The 17333-nt window shown below is 30.7% G+C and overlaps 1 protein-coding gene across 2 annotated transcripts; it reads right to left on the reverse strand.

The window, feature by feature from the left end:
* Positions 1 to 11615: 11615 nt before the first annotated feature.
* Positions 11616 to 14310, reverse strand: LOC111798175 (tRNA (guanine-N(7)-)-methyltransferase). 2 transcript variants are annotated; one of them, XM_023681176.2, is made up of 2 exons: positions 14221 to 14310; positions 11616 to 12670 (listed from the first exon to the last, which is right to left on the reverse strand). In XM_023681176.2, exon 2 carries the CDS (start codon positions 12660 to 12662, stop codon positions 11904 to 11906), a length of 759 nt encoding a protein of 252 aa, XP_023536944.2. In that variant the 5' UTR covers positions 12663 to 12670; positions 14221 to 14310; the 3' UTR covers positions 11616 to 11903. The 2 variants fall into 2 exon arrangements, with proteins under 2 accessions (XP_023536944.2, XP_086981786.1); XM_087125660.1 differs by lacking the exon at positions 14221 to 14310 and adding an exon at positions 14137 to 14160.
* Positions 14311 to 17333: the final 3023 nt, after the last annotated feature.

Here is a 17333-nt window from a genome sequence, read left to right on the forward strand (position 1 = left end):
TCCCACATTCATAAGGGTGTGATTTCCCAGTAGCAAACACGTTTTAAAGCCTTGAGGGAGGTCCGAAAGAGGACAGTATCTACTAGCAGTGGATCTAGGCCGTTACATATTTCGTTCATATTTCCAACCAATGCCGGATATCACATCGACCATTCATTAAAAAAAAAATTTAAATTAAAATTGATAATTTAAAATTTAAAATATGATAATTAATATTTATTTATTTTTAAATTTCATATCAAATTCAGTGCATGTGACCCAAACCCAAAGTCACATAATGCCAAATATTTTTTTTTATTAATTAATTTCTTTAAAAAATTGCTAAGAATCAAAATATGCCCAAGAAAATCTCCTGAGAAAATTTAAAAAAATGTATATATATATATACATATACATACATATATATATATATATATATTTATTTATTTATTTATTTATTTATTTGTATAGAATCTCTTTCTCTCCACTCTCACCATTATAACTATATGTTAAAATAAAATATAATATTTGGCTTTAGGCTAAAGTATGTATGAAAATAAAATTTAATTGGCCTTCGAAAAAAGTATATATTAAAATAAAATTTAATTGGCCTAAGGCAACAACCTCCACTCCAATTATCAGCCTCTTTATTAAACTTAAATTTAAATTAGTGTATTATTCACTTAGAATAAAGTTTGATTAGACATTTGTGGGTATATATATATGTTTTCAATGCCTTAAAAGTGCATTTTTCAAGCCCTTTTGCCCATTTTTATGTACAATAATCAAACTATATAATATACCATTATACAATAAAGTTTACATCATTAAATATAAGAATCTACCAATTTGATATATTTAAATCTAAGTTTAAAAAGATGATGTTAATTGTTTTTAATTTATATATATAAGGAAATAATTAGCCTTTGCATCTGATTGGATAATATTTTAAATGTTTTTCGAGTATAATTTTTAAAAATATATAATCTTAAACATATCAATATTTTACTTTTATCAATTTTTGTAATAAATGGCTCAAACCATCTAAATCAACCGAACCCATATATTTTATGGCTGAGTCAATTGAGTTCGTTATATAATAGATGTCGTTTGAGTTAAAAAAAATTTACAACCTGATCAATTGAGTTGAGTCTTAAACATGTTTCAATTCAATTCAATCCAACTCATCGAATGTCTCAAATAAATATATATATATATATATATATATATATATATTTATTTATTTATTTATTATGGTTCGTGATTCTTGCATCTTGCTCGAACTCCAATCATTTAAGTATTATAAAAAGAAAGAAAAAAGAAATTGTCACATTCCATTACGATTTCATTTTATATATTAGTTTATTATTATTATTATTATTATTATAAATAAATAAATAAATATATACAAATTGAATTAATTTAATAATTAATCTAACCATTTAAGAGGCGATTGTATTGTGACATAAAATTAGGATATTTTCACATTTTTTTTAATAAATTATTAATTATTCTTCGAAATTATAGATAATAAAATTAAATAATTAGAGGTTCAAATTTTTAATCTTATATATATATCGTCAAATTTAAAAATAAGATCACTAATTATTAACAAATACTCTCGAGATCATATTCACTAACCAATTAAATTATAACTTAAAAAAAACGACCATTTAATAAAGTAAATGAAATAAAAATTAATTAAAATATTTAAAAGAAAAGATATTGAGAAATGAATAAGCTGAAACCAAAATTTATAAAACCAATTAGATTAGAAGGGTAATATTTACAACATAACTCAACTAGTAATATATATATATAATAAACATTCGACCCGTAAAATTTAAACTCAATTTCAATTTAGTCCCTCGAATTTTATAAATTACAAATTTGATCCCTACAAATTAGAGGAGGTTAAAATTTGGATGGATTAGTGTTGGAATATGTGTTATATATATTAATGAATATTCGACCGTAAAATTTAAACTTAATTTCAATTTAGTCCCTCAAATTTTATAAATTACAAATTTGATCCCTACGAGTTAGAGGAGGTTAAAATTTGGATGGGTTAGTGTTGGAATATATATAATAAACATTCTACCCCTAAAGTTTAAACTCAATTTCAATTTAGTCCCTCGAATTTTATAAATTACAAATTTGATCCCTACCCATTAGAGATGGTTAAAATTAAGATGGGTTAGTGTTAGAATATATATATATTTTAGTGAACATTCGACCCGTAAAATTTGAACTCAATTTCAATTTAGTCTCTCAAATTTGATAAATTACAAATTTAACCCGTACGCTCTAGAGAATTAAGCGATGGGGTTAGTGTTGGAATATGTGTAATAGGTGTGATATATATATATATTTTAGTGAGTAGATTTGTATTGCAACACAAACCGGCCCACTAAGGGTAAGGCATGTGCTTTGCCTTACAACCCTCTATCTATCCTCATCATATAAAGAGAGGTTTAGTTTGACATTTTTTCCTTTGTTCTTCCTTTTATTTCATTAGTGGATGTCACTATTCCCACCAAAGATTTCTCCCAAAATCACCTTTTATCTAAAGTAAAGTAAAAGCGGGTATTAAGAAAGTATGTTTTTAGATTCACCTGAAATAGTTCGCATGTGACGCTTTCATAATAACAAAGACGAGGTAGGAATTTTTTAGTGGGTTTTCGCTGGCCAGCCCACCATCACAGTCTGTCTGTACACATTATATTCGATGTTTCACAATCCTTTCAAGACTGTCCTCCCGAGTAAAAATTCAGTAGAGTTTTAGACCGAAATGAAGGAAGGATTCTAATTACTGTCCTGTCGTTTTAGGTCATCACCACGTTGTTTTCTCTCTCAAAATGGGTTTTTTTTTTTTAAAAAAAAGACTTTATTGAAATGAAATTCAAGGTGGCTCCCGAAAAAGTAAAGGCAAATATAGAAACGAACGATTTCTCTTTATTATCTTTGAAAAGCCCATACTATGCCTTTGCCTACCTCCATTTTCATTATTTCTTATAAACGCCTTTCATTTCTTCTCTCACTTATTTTGTAGAGCGCTCACTCTCAACTCTTTAGATTGGTCGGCAATTATTTATTTTTTATTTTTAATAATTCTCTACCTACTTTGATGGAATGATTTTAAAATGTGATTTTCATGATTTTTATCAAATAATAATTTAAAAGCAAAGATTAAACAATAATATTAATAAACTTACCATTTTTTTTAGAATAACTTTCCAAATAATACATTAAATATTAAAAAGTATTATTTTGATTTAATAATTTTTTTTAATGTATAAATGACAGGCTTGCACGTGTTTTTTTTAAAAGTATTTGCGAACTATCCAATCCGTGAGCTAATCACACGTGCAGGCTTGTCCATGAAATTTGAGAAGGCCGGGTCGGGTCGAATATCCAAAATGAGTCGGGGCTTGGACTTTTGAAATCCATGTTGAGCGAAGCCCAATTAGTTATTGGGCCACTCGTCGTACATTTGGGCCCATTGATTATTGGGCCTTATGGATACAAGTTGGGTCATATTTGATTTTTGGGCCAGGCTAGATTCATCAGGCCCGGGTTGAACTCATGATTTATGTATTTTTAGTAATATTAAATAAAAATTCTGAAGAAAATGGTATGCCATTAAGTTGAATTATAATTTTGATTTTGACTTTTTTAAATTTTTATCAAAATGATCAAAATTTTTAATTTTTAAGTCGAATTTATTAGACACAAAATTTAAGTCTTAGACACAAAATTTAAGTCGAATCTATTTGTTAGAACGGATCAACAGTGGCCGGAGAATATCAGAAATGGTTGAAGTTGTTCGTTAGCCAGGTATGGGAAACAATATGGCTGATGCTTTATCTCACGTACAGTGGAAGTGGCACTTTGAGTTAAGATTGAATGCACGATTCATTCAAGACCAACCTCGAGGAGGTATATCAATGGATACTCAAACGAGGTGGTCAATTGTAAGATCCAACATCAGTTGAAGAGGAGAACAAAACATTCCTTATAAGGGTGTGAAAACCTTTCCCTAACAGACACATTTTAATACCGTGAGGCTACAACAATACGTAAGTGTTGGATCGGTATGGCAACCCTAGAGGGGGGGTGAATAGGGTTTTAACGATAAAAGTGTTTAAACGTGATTAATTTTTCTAATGATGAAACTTTTTACAAATAAGTAAAAGATGATAATTACTATAACAAAGTAATTCAAGTCAAAACAATAATCAAGTAGAACATGCAATAAATCACAATAATAATTTTGAAATTAAATAGAAAAGAGTCAGAGAAAATGACACCGTAGTTTTATAGTGGTTCGGTCAAACTCGACCTACTCCACTCCCCAAGCGCCTCTTGGGAATTTGAATAAAGAACTTTCTCGACTCTTTCCACGGATCTGAGTCAAACCGCTACACCGCTCTTTTTACGAGTTCAAGAGCAAACTCAATCCTTTCCACGGCGCAGGATCAAACCGATACAAGTATTTGAGTTTGATAATAACACACCACAACTCTCTCAAAGAGTAGATTTACAATTTGGGATACTCACAACTATTTCCTCACAATACAATAATAATCCCTCTCAAGAATAAGATGAAAAGAAATAAACTTGTAAGCTTGGAGAGAGCAACAAACAATGGAGACTTTGAACAAATGAGGATTGGAGAATGTATGTAAGTTGTGTATTTTAAAATGTGGGGAAGATGAGTTTATATAGAGGAGAAAAGTGGCAAAATGTAGGATTGAATATTGACCATTGGATTGTGTTAGGAATAATGGAAGGTGGAGATTAAAAGTAAATAAATAAGAAAATTTTCTAAATTCATTTATTTCAAAATTTTAATATAATAGTAATATAATATAATAATAATAAAAAGTTATGTGAGTAACGGTCAAATGAAATTCAAAATTTATTATAAATATAATAATATAATAATAATAAAAACTATGTGAGTAACTACCAAAATTTTAAAATATAGTAATATAATAATATAATATAGTAATAATAAAAATCGATGTGAGTAACGGTTAGATTCAAATTTATATTTTGTAAAAATAACTTTATTTAAAAATATAGTAATAAGAAAAACTCCACCATTTGTTACTCTCCCAAAATCATAAATGTCATACTTTGATATATTTTGATTTGTCCATCATTTTGATTTTGCTGCCACATCATCACGTCGGGTATGTTGTCTCGACTGTAATTTCTTCGTTTTAGCTCTGATTTGAGTGATTGAAAAGTCGTTGAAATTGTTATTCCCGACCTTATACTGTGGACAGTTCAAAATACTGAAAATAATTAATAATTAAAAAGTAGGTTTGTTATCATCAAAACATCAATTAATTGATTGAAATTAATTAAAGTGAGATCAAGGCCAAAAAGCCAACAATCTCCCCCTTTTTGATGATGACAAACCATTTCAAGAAAAATTCATAAAAACCAAGGTAATACACCATCCATGTAATAATACTAATACATGCTAATATATTATCATAAATTTTACTCATGCATATTCTCCCCCTATATTAATGCCTCAAGAAATTATGAAACATCAAACAAGTAAATGATTCATAAATAATAAAACAACAAACTTAGAGCATATTTTTCTTAATTTTCTCCCCCTTTGTAATCATCAAAAACAACAATTGAAAGAGAATACATTTAAGAATGACGTAATGGCTCCCCCTAAAAACATGCATTAAAAAATTATAAAATTCAAGATATATCACAACGAATAATACCAAGCTCAAGCCTATTTTTGCAAAAATTTTCTTCATTTAATGGCTTGGTAAAAATATCGGCTAGTTGATTATTAGAGTTTACAAAATCAAGAATAATATGTCCATTTTGCACATGCTCTCTAATAAAATGATGTCTAATGTCAATATGTTTAGTTCTAGAATGATGAATAGGATTTTTAGTTAAATTAATAGCACTTGTATTATCACAAAATATAGGCACACTATGAAATTTTAATCCAAAATCACAAAGAGTTTGTTTCATCCAAAGAATTTGAGCACAACAACTAGCAACAGCAATATATTCCGCTTCGGTAGTAGATAAGGCAACCGAATTTTGCTTTTTACTAAACCAAGAAACTAAGGAACTACCAAGAAATTGACAAGTTCCACTAGTACTTTTACGATCAAGTAAGCTTCCGGCAAAATCCGCATCAGAATATCCTACCAATTTAAATTCAACATTTCTAGGATACCACAATCCTAAATCAATAGTTCCAAGCAAATATTTAAATATTCTCTTAACCGCATGTAAATGAGATTCCTTAGGAGAAGATTGAAATCTAGCACAAAGACACACACTAAACATAATATCGGGTCTACTAGCGGTCAAGTAAAGTAAAGATCCAATCATACCTCGATAAGTTTTAATATCCACACTTTTACCTTTTTCATCCTTGTCAAGCTTAGTGGATGTGCTCATGGGAGTTCTTGCAATCTTACCTCCATTGAACTTGAATCTTTTGAGCAAATCTTTAGTGTATTTCTCTTGATTGATGAAGATACCATCCTTGAGTTGTTTGATTTGAAGTCCAAGAAAGAAACTAAGTTCTCCCATCATACTCATCTCAAACTCATTATGCATACATTTAGCAAATTCTTCACATAAAGAAGGATTAGTAGAACCAAATATGATATCATCCACATATATTTGCACTAATAGCATATCATTTTCTTTAATCTTAATAAAGAGTGTAGTGTCGAGTTTGCCCATTTTAAAATCATTCCCGATAAGAAAATTACTAAGTCTATCATACCAAGCTCTTGGAGCTTGTTTTAAGCCATAAAGAGCCTTTTTCAACTTATAGACATGATGAGGAAATTCTACATTTTCAAATCCGGGAGGTTGTTCTACATAAACTTCCTCCATAATATAACCATTCAAAAATGCACTTTTCACATCCATTTGATATAATACAAAATTTTTGTAAGAAAAGCAAGTAACATTCTAATAGCTTCTAATCTAGCAACGGGTGCAAAAGTTTCTTCATAATCTATGCCTTCCTCTTGACAATAACCTTGAGCTACAAGCCTAGCTTTATTTCGAATGATATTCCCATTTTCATCCATTTTATTTCTAAAAACCCATTTGGTTCCAATAATAGAAGTATTAGATGGCCTCGGCAATAATTCCCAAACTTTGTTCCTTTCAAATTGATTTAGCTCTTCTTGCATGGCTAAAATCCAAAACTCATCATTTTCGGCATCCTTAAGACTTTTTGGTTCAATTTGAGAAACAAAAGCAAGATTATTAAATAAATTAATAGAAAAGCGAGTTTTCACACCTTGTTCGAGATCACCAAGAATCAAGTCTTTGGGATGAGACAAGGCATACCTCCATTCTTTTGGCATTGATGAAGAACCTTCTTCCTTTAAGCTCACCTCTTCTTTACTCGTAACCATTTCTTTGCCGTTGTCACTAACGAGTAAATCTCCAAAATTTCTTTCTAACTCATCACTACAAATAGACTCATTAGAAATATTATTGCAAGATTCATCAAATACCACATGCATAGATTCTTCAATAACTAGAGTTCTCTTATTGAAAATTCTATAAGCTTTACTAGTAGATGAATAGCCAAGAAAAATACCAATATCCGTTTTTGAATCAAACTTTCCAAGCTTTTCTTTGTTGTTCAAAATAAAACATTTACAACCAAAAACTTTGAAATACCCAACATTCGGAATTTTGTTATGCCAAAGTTCATAAGGAGTTTTATTTAATGAAGGTCTAATTAAAACTCTATTTAAAATATAACAAGCGGTATTAACGGCTTCCGCCCAAAAATATTTAGGTAAATCATACTCATTTAACATTGATCTAGCAAATTCTTGTAAAGTACGATTTTTTTTTTCAACCACACCGTTTTGTTGAGGAGTCCTCGGAGAAGAGAAGTCATGAGAAAGACCATTATCTTCACAAAATTTTTCAAAGGCAACACTATCAAATTCTCCTCCATGGTCACTCCTAATTTTAGTAATTAAAAATCCTTTTTCATTTTGAACTCTTTTTACAAAACTAGCAAATCTTTTCAAAACATCATTCTTATGTTTTATCATCAAAACCCAAGTAAATCTTGAAAAATCATCCACTATAACAAAAGCATAATAATTTCCTCCATAACTAGCTATTTTAGAAGGGCCAAATAAGTCCATATGGAGTAGTTGAAGAGGTCTAACAGTAGAAATCATATTTTTAGATTTGAAAGAAGACTTAGTTTGCTTACCCATTTGACAAGCGTCACAAATTTTATCTTTTTCAAATTTAAGTTGAGGAAGACCTCTAACTAATGAATTTTTTGAAATATTTGAAATCAAGTACATACTAGCATGTCCTAGTCTTCTATGCCATAGCCAAGAGTTATCAAGCAAAACCGAAAGACATTTATCATTTGTAGGACAATCATTCAAATCAATAGTATACACGTTATCATCTCTATTTCCTACAAACAAAACTTTTTTATCACTAGCATTTTCAATTATGCAATTATTCTTATCAAATACAACTCTAAAACCTTTATCACATAATTGACTAATGCTAAGTAAGTCATGCTTTAAACCATCAACTAATAATACATTTTCAATGAGAGTACAAGAGTCATTACCTATAGTACCCTTACCAATTATTTTACCCTTCTTGTTATCACCAAAAGTTACTAAGCCACCATCCTTCTTGGAAAGATCCACAAACTTGGATGGATTACCCGTCATGTGTCTTGAGCAACCACTATCCAAGTACCACTTATTTTTCTTGGAGGCTTTCAAACAAACCTAAAAACAAAGATATTCAAAATTGACATTTTGGTACCCATACTTGTTTGGGTCCTAGAAAGTTAGTGTTCACAAATTTAGGAATCCATTTCATATTTGCATTCATATTAAAGACATTGTATTTGGATAAGTAACAAGAATAATCTTTATGTCCAAACTTACCACATGAAAAACAAACAACATTATGCAATAATTTATTTCTTGGACTAAATTTGTGTATTCTATTTTTATTCGAAAAATTATTTTCTAAAATATTGTTAAATTTTGTATTTTGAGAAACTTTTCTTCCTAAAGGAATGTTTTGAGAATTTTTCAATTTAAAGCACTTAGGTCTAATATGACCTTCAACACCACAATAATGACATATAGGCACAAATCTAGATTTATCATACTTAGATACAAATTTACTGTTAGATTTAGACAAGATAGGGGATGCTTTAACAAATATTGTTTTAGAGCTTGAAGGTGCAGAACATTCATCAATATAGCCTAATCCTCTTTTATCACCATATGACTTACCTCCCTCAAGTATTTTATCTAATTTTTGAGCACCGATTGTTAACATTTTGATAGATTCCTTAGCCCTACCAAGTTCTTGCAAATTATTTGATTCATTTTCTGTGAGCAATTTAATTAATTTATCTTTTTCACAACAATCATTCTCAAGAGACTTGACTTTATCAATTAATGCATTTTTCTCATCACAATCAAATACATGCTTTTCACAAGGTACATCAATTTTAACAATATTATGATCCTTCTCTTTTAAGCAAGAAATTTCATTTAGTAAAGACTTATTTTCAATAATTGAAGTCTTATATTTCTTTTTAAGCACAATATACTTTGAACTAAGTTTCTCTAAATCAATTTGCATCTCATCAACAAGTTTAAATAATTCATGATAAGAAAGAGATTCAAGAGTTACCTTATCTTCTTGTTCATCTTCTTGTTCATCCTCTTTGTCACTATGAGCCATGAAGCAAATATTTGCTACTTCTTCATCACTTGCACTTTCATTACTATCATCCATTTTAAATAGTTCATAATTATGAACTAACATGCTACTTTTTGTTTCTTTAACTTGGTTTGTTCCCTCATGAGTTACTTCAAGAGTTTTCCATATTTCATATGCCGAACAACACATAGATATTCTATTAAACTCATCATTACTTAGGGCACAATAGAGAACATTTATAGCACTAGCATTAAGAGAACATTTTTTTTTATCATGCTCATCAAATTCCTCTTCTATTTTAGGCACTTCAATATTATTAACAATTTTTATTGGTATGTAAGGACCTTTACTAACATTTAACCACAATTGATAATCAATATGTTGCAAATAAATTTTCATCCTAGCTTTCCAATATATATAATTTGTTCCATCAAAATAAGGGGGCCTAGAGATTGATTGTCCTTCACTAAAACAACTATTAACACGTAGGTTTGCCATATGCTTAAACAATAAAGCTTATATGAAAAATATATAAAGCAACCTGCTCTGATACCAATTGTTGGATCGGTATGGCAACCCTAGAGGGGGGGTGAATAGGGTTTTAACGATAAAAGTGTTTAAACGTGATTAATTTTTCTAATGATGAAACTTTTTACAAATAAGTAAAAGATGATAATTACTATAACAAAGTAATTCAAGTCAAAACAATAATCAAGTAGAACATGCAATAAATCACAATAATAATTTTGAAATTAAATAGAAAAGAGTCAGAGAAAATGACACCGTAGTTTTATAGTGGTTCGGTCAAACTCGACCTACTCCACTCCCCAAGCGCCTCTTGGGAATTTGAATAAAGAACTTTCTCGACTCTTTCCACGGATCTGAGTCAAACCGCTACACCGCTCTTTTTACGAGTTCAAGAGCAAACTCAATCCTTTCCACGGCGCAGGATCAAACCGATACAAGTATTTGAGTTTGATAATAACACACCACAACTCTCTCAAAGAGTAGATTTACAATTTGGGATACTCACAACTATTTCCTCACAATACAATAATAATCCCTCTCAAGAATAAGATGAAAAGAAATAAACTTGTAAGCTTGGAGAGAGCAACAAACAATGGAGACTTTGAACAAATGAGGATTGGAGAATGTATGTAAGTTGTGTATTTTAAAATGTGGGGAAGATGAGTTTATATAGAGGAGAAAAGTGGCAAAATGTAGGATTGAATATTGACCATTGGATTGTGTTAGGAATAATGGAAGGTGGAGATTAAAAGTAAATAAATAAGAAAATTTTCTAAATTCATTTATTTCAAAATTTTAATATAATAGTAATATAATATAATAATAATAAAAAGTTATGTGAGTAACGGTCAAATGAAATTCAAAATTTATTATAAATATAATAATATAATAATAATAAAAACTATGTGAGTAACTACCAAAATTTTAAAATATAGTAATATAATAATATAATATAGTAATAATAAAAATCGATGTGAGTAACGGTTAGATTCAAATTTATATTTTGTAAAAATAACTTTATTTAAAAATATAGTAATAAGAAAAACTCCACCATTTGTTACTCTCCCAAAATCATAAATGTCATACTTTGATATATTTTGATTTGTCCATCATTTTGATTTTGCTGCCACATCATCACGTCGGGTATGTTGTCTCGACTGTAATTTCTTCGTTTTAGCTCTGATTTGAGTGATTGAAAAGTCGTTGAAATTGTTATTCCCGACCTTATACTGTGGACAGTTCAAAATACTGAAAATAATTAATAATTAAAAAGTAGGTTTGTTATCATCAAAACATCAATTAATTGATTGAAATTAATTAAAGTGAGATCAAGGCCAAAAAGCCAACAGTAAGGAGCCAAAACAAACAATATCTGCTAGCAATAGGCTTAGGCTGTTACATCAATCGAGGAATAGAAACATATTTACGATGTTTTGATATTTACTTTCCATACGAACCGTAATTCTAATAGCTGAGGAGAAAAACCTTTCAGTCTAGCTCCCATTTGAAGTAAATCAGATCAAAATTCTTATAGGTTTCAGTAAAAAAGATGAATGTAAAGTGCCTGAAATGTCTAGGGAGGTAAACAACTCATTGCTTCAATCAAATGCGAACCCAGAAGGCTCAATCCTTCCAACTCATGGTGCTGCAGTAATACGTCTGTAAACTGCCTGAAATGTCTGTCCCTCATTTCTAGCAACCTTCTGCCCTTCCTCAGTTGCAGAACTCAACAGCTTTACGGCTGGATCTACCTCGAGCTCTTCCGCTGTTAGAGCTTCGAACAACGGGTGGTTTTCTAGACAAGATTTCATCCATTCTCCAAGCTCTTCCACGTCTGTAATTGTGTATATAATCCCTCCGACTCTCAGGGTATATGCATACTCGTCGAGCAAATGTGGACTGATAACGCGTCGGCGATGATTCTTCTCTTTGAAATGGGGGTCCGGGAACAAGAAAAACATTTTTGATAGTTGAGCTTTTTCGAAGTAGTTTGGGATGTATTTCATGGAATTTGTTCGAACTACCGAAACGTTTTGGTACTGGCCAGGATTTGCTACTCTCAACGCTAAGATCCGTTCCTTAACGTATTCGGTTACTTTATCTCGGAGTTCCATTCCGATCATCAAGGTTTCAGGGAAAAGGGTCGAAAGGCTGATCAGAAGACCTCCAAAACCACAGCCAATATCAGCAAATTCAATCCTTTTGGATCTATGTAGCTGATCATTTGAAGGGAACAATTGAGGGTAATGAAGGGAATAGTCAACTTCACTGGGGCAGATTGGTATTGGGAAGTGAGAGTCGCTCAGAGGGTTGCTGTGCGCTCTAGCACGGTAGAAGCGCTTCCGAGGCAGGCCCGTTGACTTGCTGATAGTTGGATTAGCATCATGTTCCAACATGTTTAATGCTGCAAGACCACATGAAACACAAGTTAATAGAGAAATCCGACCTACTAAGAGAGACTTACAATGAAAAGAAGTTTGGACCGAGAAATTCGTAGCAAGCACAGTCATACGAGTGTAATCATCCGGTATGAAACCTAACGAGTGCAGAAATAGAAACTATTCGGTCTCACGTATAACAGTCGGGCCGTTCCATTAGAATGAATATTCATGAAAAGATACAAATATCACAATTCTTGTATGAGGGGATCGGGCTAATAATGTAAATATCAAAACTGAATATTGGTCTCAAAGTATTTCATTAGTTCGAATAGCTGTCCCGAATTCAAGTTAGAAGGTTAGCTCACTACAACATAAGCCAAACAATCAAACGTTTTTCTTTGGAGTTCTGACCATATGCAAGGAAACCATTTATCAAGGCATTTAAGAACCTTTATTTTGGAAGAGCCTTTTCAAAAGAGAATCATCTAGTCTCACATATAGAAGTAGAATCCAATGCAACTAGAAGGTCTTGCTCGGAGCAATGGTTCGTAGACTTGGAGTCAAATTCTTGAGTCCTAAGGCCCTATGCCTAGGTTTCGACTTTAAACCCCTTTTTGCTCCTCCTTTGTAGGAGATTCCAAAAATCAATATGCCACAAAAAAAACAAATAGGAGGAGAAGATCAAGCATGTCTTGCATCATGAAGAGAAATGAAGATCGAAGCCCACCACTAGTAGATATTGTCTTCTTTGGGCTTTCCCTTCTGTGCTTCCCCTTAAGGTTTTAAAACGCGTCTACTCGGGAGAAGTTTCCACACCCTTATAAGGAATGCTTCGTTTTCCTCTCCAACCAATGTGGGATCTCACAATCCACCATCCTTGGGATCTAGCGTCCTCATTGGCACACCGCTCGGTGTCTGGCTCTGATACCATTTGTAACAGCCCATGCTCACCGCTAGCAGATATTGTTCACTTTGACCCATGACGTATCGCAATCAGCCTCACGGTTCTAAAATGCGTATGCTAAGGAGAAGCTTCCCCACCCTTATAAGGAATGCTTCGTTCTCCTCTCCAATCAACATGGGATCTCACAAACAAGAATTTGGAAAAACCCACCAAGAAACCAACAACTAAGACTTAGTTTGATAGCCATTTTGTTTTTGAAAATTATGCTCATTTTCTCCCCATTATTTGTTAAGTTCTACATGTATCTCCAAAACAAAATGGTAATCAAAATGGGCTAACTATCAGAAGAGGTAAAAAGCTTGATAGTAAGTATGTAAAGGGCTAGAACATGAAAGGATATCCCGAATTACAACTATCATAAGCAATAGAAAGCAAAACAGTTCAAGGCGGCATTTCATCAAACACCTAGTCTGCATATCCATAAGCAAAGAACTTCTCAAACAATATGAAAACAGGAACGAATTCAAAACGATAAAACTCGAATCAGAAAAAAAAAAAAAAAAAACAAATTAATCAGAAACCAACGAGCTCAGTCAAATAATCATGACGTTTTCTACTAGCAACGCATCAACGATCAAGAGAACAAAGCCAGAATACCAGAAGATTTACCCAATAGGTATCGCCAAATGCTGAAGCCTGCCGGAGAAATGGGTACCCGCCGCCGCCAAAAGTTGCGGTTTTTAGCGAAATCTTAGTCCTTGTTCTGAAATAGAGCCTGGGCTCGGAGCACTGTTAATTGTGGGCTTCAGCCCAACTATGACGCAAGAGAAACGGTTTACTGGACCACATGTTGGGCCTTTCGAGCTTTAACCATTGGAGCCCATATATATTCCATAAAGATTTACACTTTATTTTGTTAGTATTTATAGTTTAAATTAATAAAACTACTATTTTACCTAAAAGAAAATAACTCTAAATTTTTAAAAGTTTAAATAATAATTTAAACTAAAAAAAATCTAAAAATGAAACGGTTAGTATTTTGTTTAAAAAATATTATTGAATTTTTAATAGTGTTTTAAAAATACCCACTTAAATTTTTTTTATTAATACCCTTCAATTTTTTAAAAAGTTTAAAATCGCCAAAATTATGTTTAAAAAATACTGTAAAATTTTAAAAGTAAAATTAACCCTCTTTAATTTTATAAAAAAAAAAGTAAAAAAAAAAAATTCTTACCGTTAATATATGAATGAAAATCAGAGCACTTTTAGAAAATTCAATAGTATTTTTTGAAACGTGTTACTAACTGTAAAAATATTAATATTTACTGTTTTCACCAAGTTAATTGTCAAAACATTTTTAAACTTTTTTTTTTAGTTTAAGAGTATTTTTGAGATATTTTAAGAAAATTAAAGGTATTATTAAAACTTTCGTAAATGGTTCAAAACTGTTTTTATTAATTTAGCCTGAAATTATGGGTTAATTACAAGATTAACCCTATTTTAACTCATAAATTTTAGGGTCTCAAAATTTTAAAACTTTTAATTATAATTAAATCTCTCCCTATTCAATATTTTTAATTTAATTATTTATTTTTCTTATATATTGAATACATCATTTATCCAATCAATTAGATACAAAATTAATATTTTAAAAAAATTTAAAAATCAAATAAATCAATTAGATACAAAATTAATATTTTAAAAAAAATTTAAAAATCAAATAAAGAGAAGTATAGAGACTATAATATGGTATATGGTAATTGAGAATGTTTGCTTAATCCACCACACATAAATGGTGTAGGAAAGTTCTGTATTTATAATCAAATAAATTACGAGGATATTGAAACGGTAATAAATAGAAATAAAAATAAATGAAAAGATATTTATGAAATATCAAATATGATATATATGATAAACTATAATACAGTAATAATATAAATAAACCTCCGTTACAAATATTATACACTAAAGTTACTTATTTAACTTATCTTCATGAACATTCATTTCCCCAATGCCATTTTCAAGGTTGCTTATCTACTTTTTATAAACTTTTGGATAATGTTATAATTTCAAAATTCAAGATTTGACCCTTAAATCTTAATTATTTGCTTAGCTACCCACAATCTCTACATAATTAAATTATAACCATAAGCTAAATTGGTAATGCTTCCTTTTTAGTGACAAAGAATTAGTTAATTATCTCAATTAATTCACAATCAATATTAAGGATTTCCAATTAATAAGGATATTGATTGGGAGATCAATCTATTACCCATATCATATTATTAACTTTTGAAGTGTTCGACAAGTTTATCGATAAACCCTAAATGACCTCGTGTGTCGTTTTAGGGTTAGTTCTTCGTTTCTTCCTTGCTTCTAGAGCTTTGTCGTCTTCTCGTGATAAACATATTTCAACTACTTCTTATCAATTGAGTTGTTGATTACGTTGTCGTAACTGATGATTCATTCTTTTTAAAAAAAAATAATAAACGAACGGTCAAGAACGTACAGAATCAAACATGTATCGTCATGACGTGTTCATCAAGCTATTGAATTGGTAGAAATTTTCGTAGCTGGCGTTTATCCAATGATACAAGAAAAACTTTGTTTATTGTATTAGTTGCATAACAATATTGTCAAACATTGTATTACAAGGGTTATGTGACATGAAATAAAAAACTTTATGTTAAAATTTAAATGTTTTCAGGAACAAACAATTATGGATTTTTTTTTTAATAAAATGATATGTTTTAAAAATTATTATATAATTTGGCTGGAAAATCTTGTCTGCTGAAGAAATCTGTCTTTTTTACTGTCAGAATCTAATTAATTATAAACAATATCTCATAATTGTTGTTGAAATTCAGACAAACATGTGTTTGATATATAAGAATTTGATCAAGACAGGACATTATTCTTAAAAGAAATTTGATGTTTTTAAGATTAAAGGTTGGATTAGATTAACGTAGCTTATAATCGTGTTTTTACGACGAACATGATATAAAAGAGAAATAATTTATGTGTTAGGAAAATTTTAATTTTACATGTGCAAATTAAAAAAATATATATATTTGTACACGGTTTCCAGACTCTAGTAAAAAATGTTTTGTTCCTTTCCGTAACTAATGTGAGACCTCATAATTCTCACTAGTACACTGTCTAGTGTTTGACTCTATACCATTTGTAACAGCCCAAGTCCACCGCTACTAGATATTGTCTGCTTTGGCCCGTTACATATTGTCGTCAGTCTCATGGTTTTAAAATGCATCTACTAAAGGGAGGTTTCTACACGGAATGATTCGTTCACTTCTTCAACCGATGTGGAATCTCACAGAGTGTCGAGGAAAGCTTTAAAATTTTGATGAACTGAATGAAACTTATCGAACTTACCTCTCTGCAATTGGAGAAAATAGTTTATATATAGCTCAAAATTAGCGTTTTTCTTGAATCCTTAAGGGTTATGATGAAAGAAGGCTGAGTTGCAGTGTGGTTAAGATTACACATCTCCTCGCTAGTACATTACCCAGTGTCTGGCTTTGATATCATTTGTAACAGTCCGAGACTACCACTAGTAGATATTGTTCGTGCTGGATCATTACGTATCGTCATCAATCTCACGTTATTAGACGGGAAACCAGAATATATAATCTCTCTCCAACCCGTGACACGTACGTAATGTTTTTTTTTAGTTCAACAACGTGCATCAGTGTGAACACAAATCTCTCGTGCTTTAGTTAATGATATCAAAGCTATGGTCGGGTTAACTTTTTCCCGACCGACAA

The sequence above is a fragment of the Cucurbita pepo genome, chromosome 7 (genome assembly GCF_057944985.1).
Source record: "Cucurbita pepo subsp. pepo isolate OVF chromosome 7, ASM5794498v1, whole genome shotgun sequence".
NCBI lineage: Eukaryota > Viridiplantae > Streptophyta > Magnoliopsida > Cucurbitales > Cucurbitaceae > Cucurbita > Cucurbita pepo.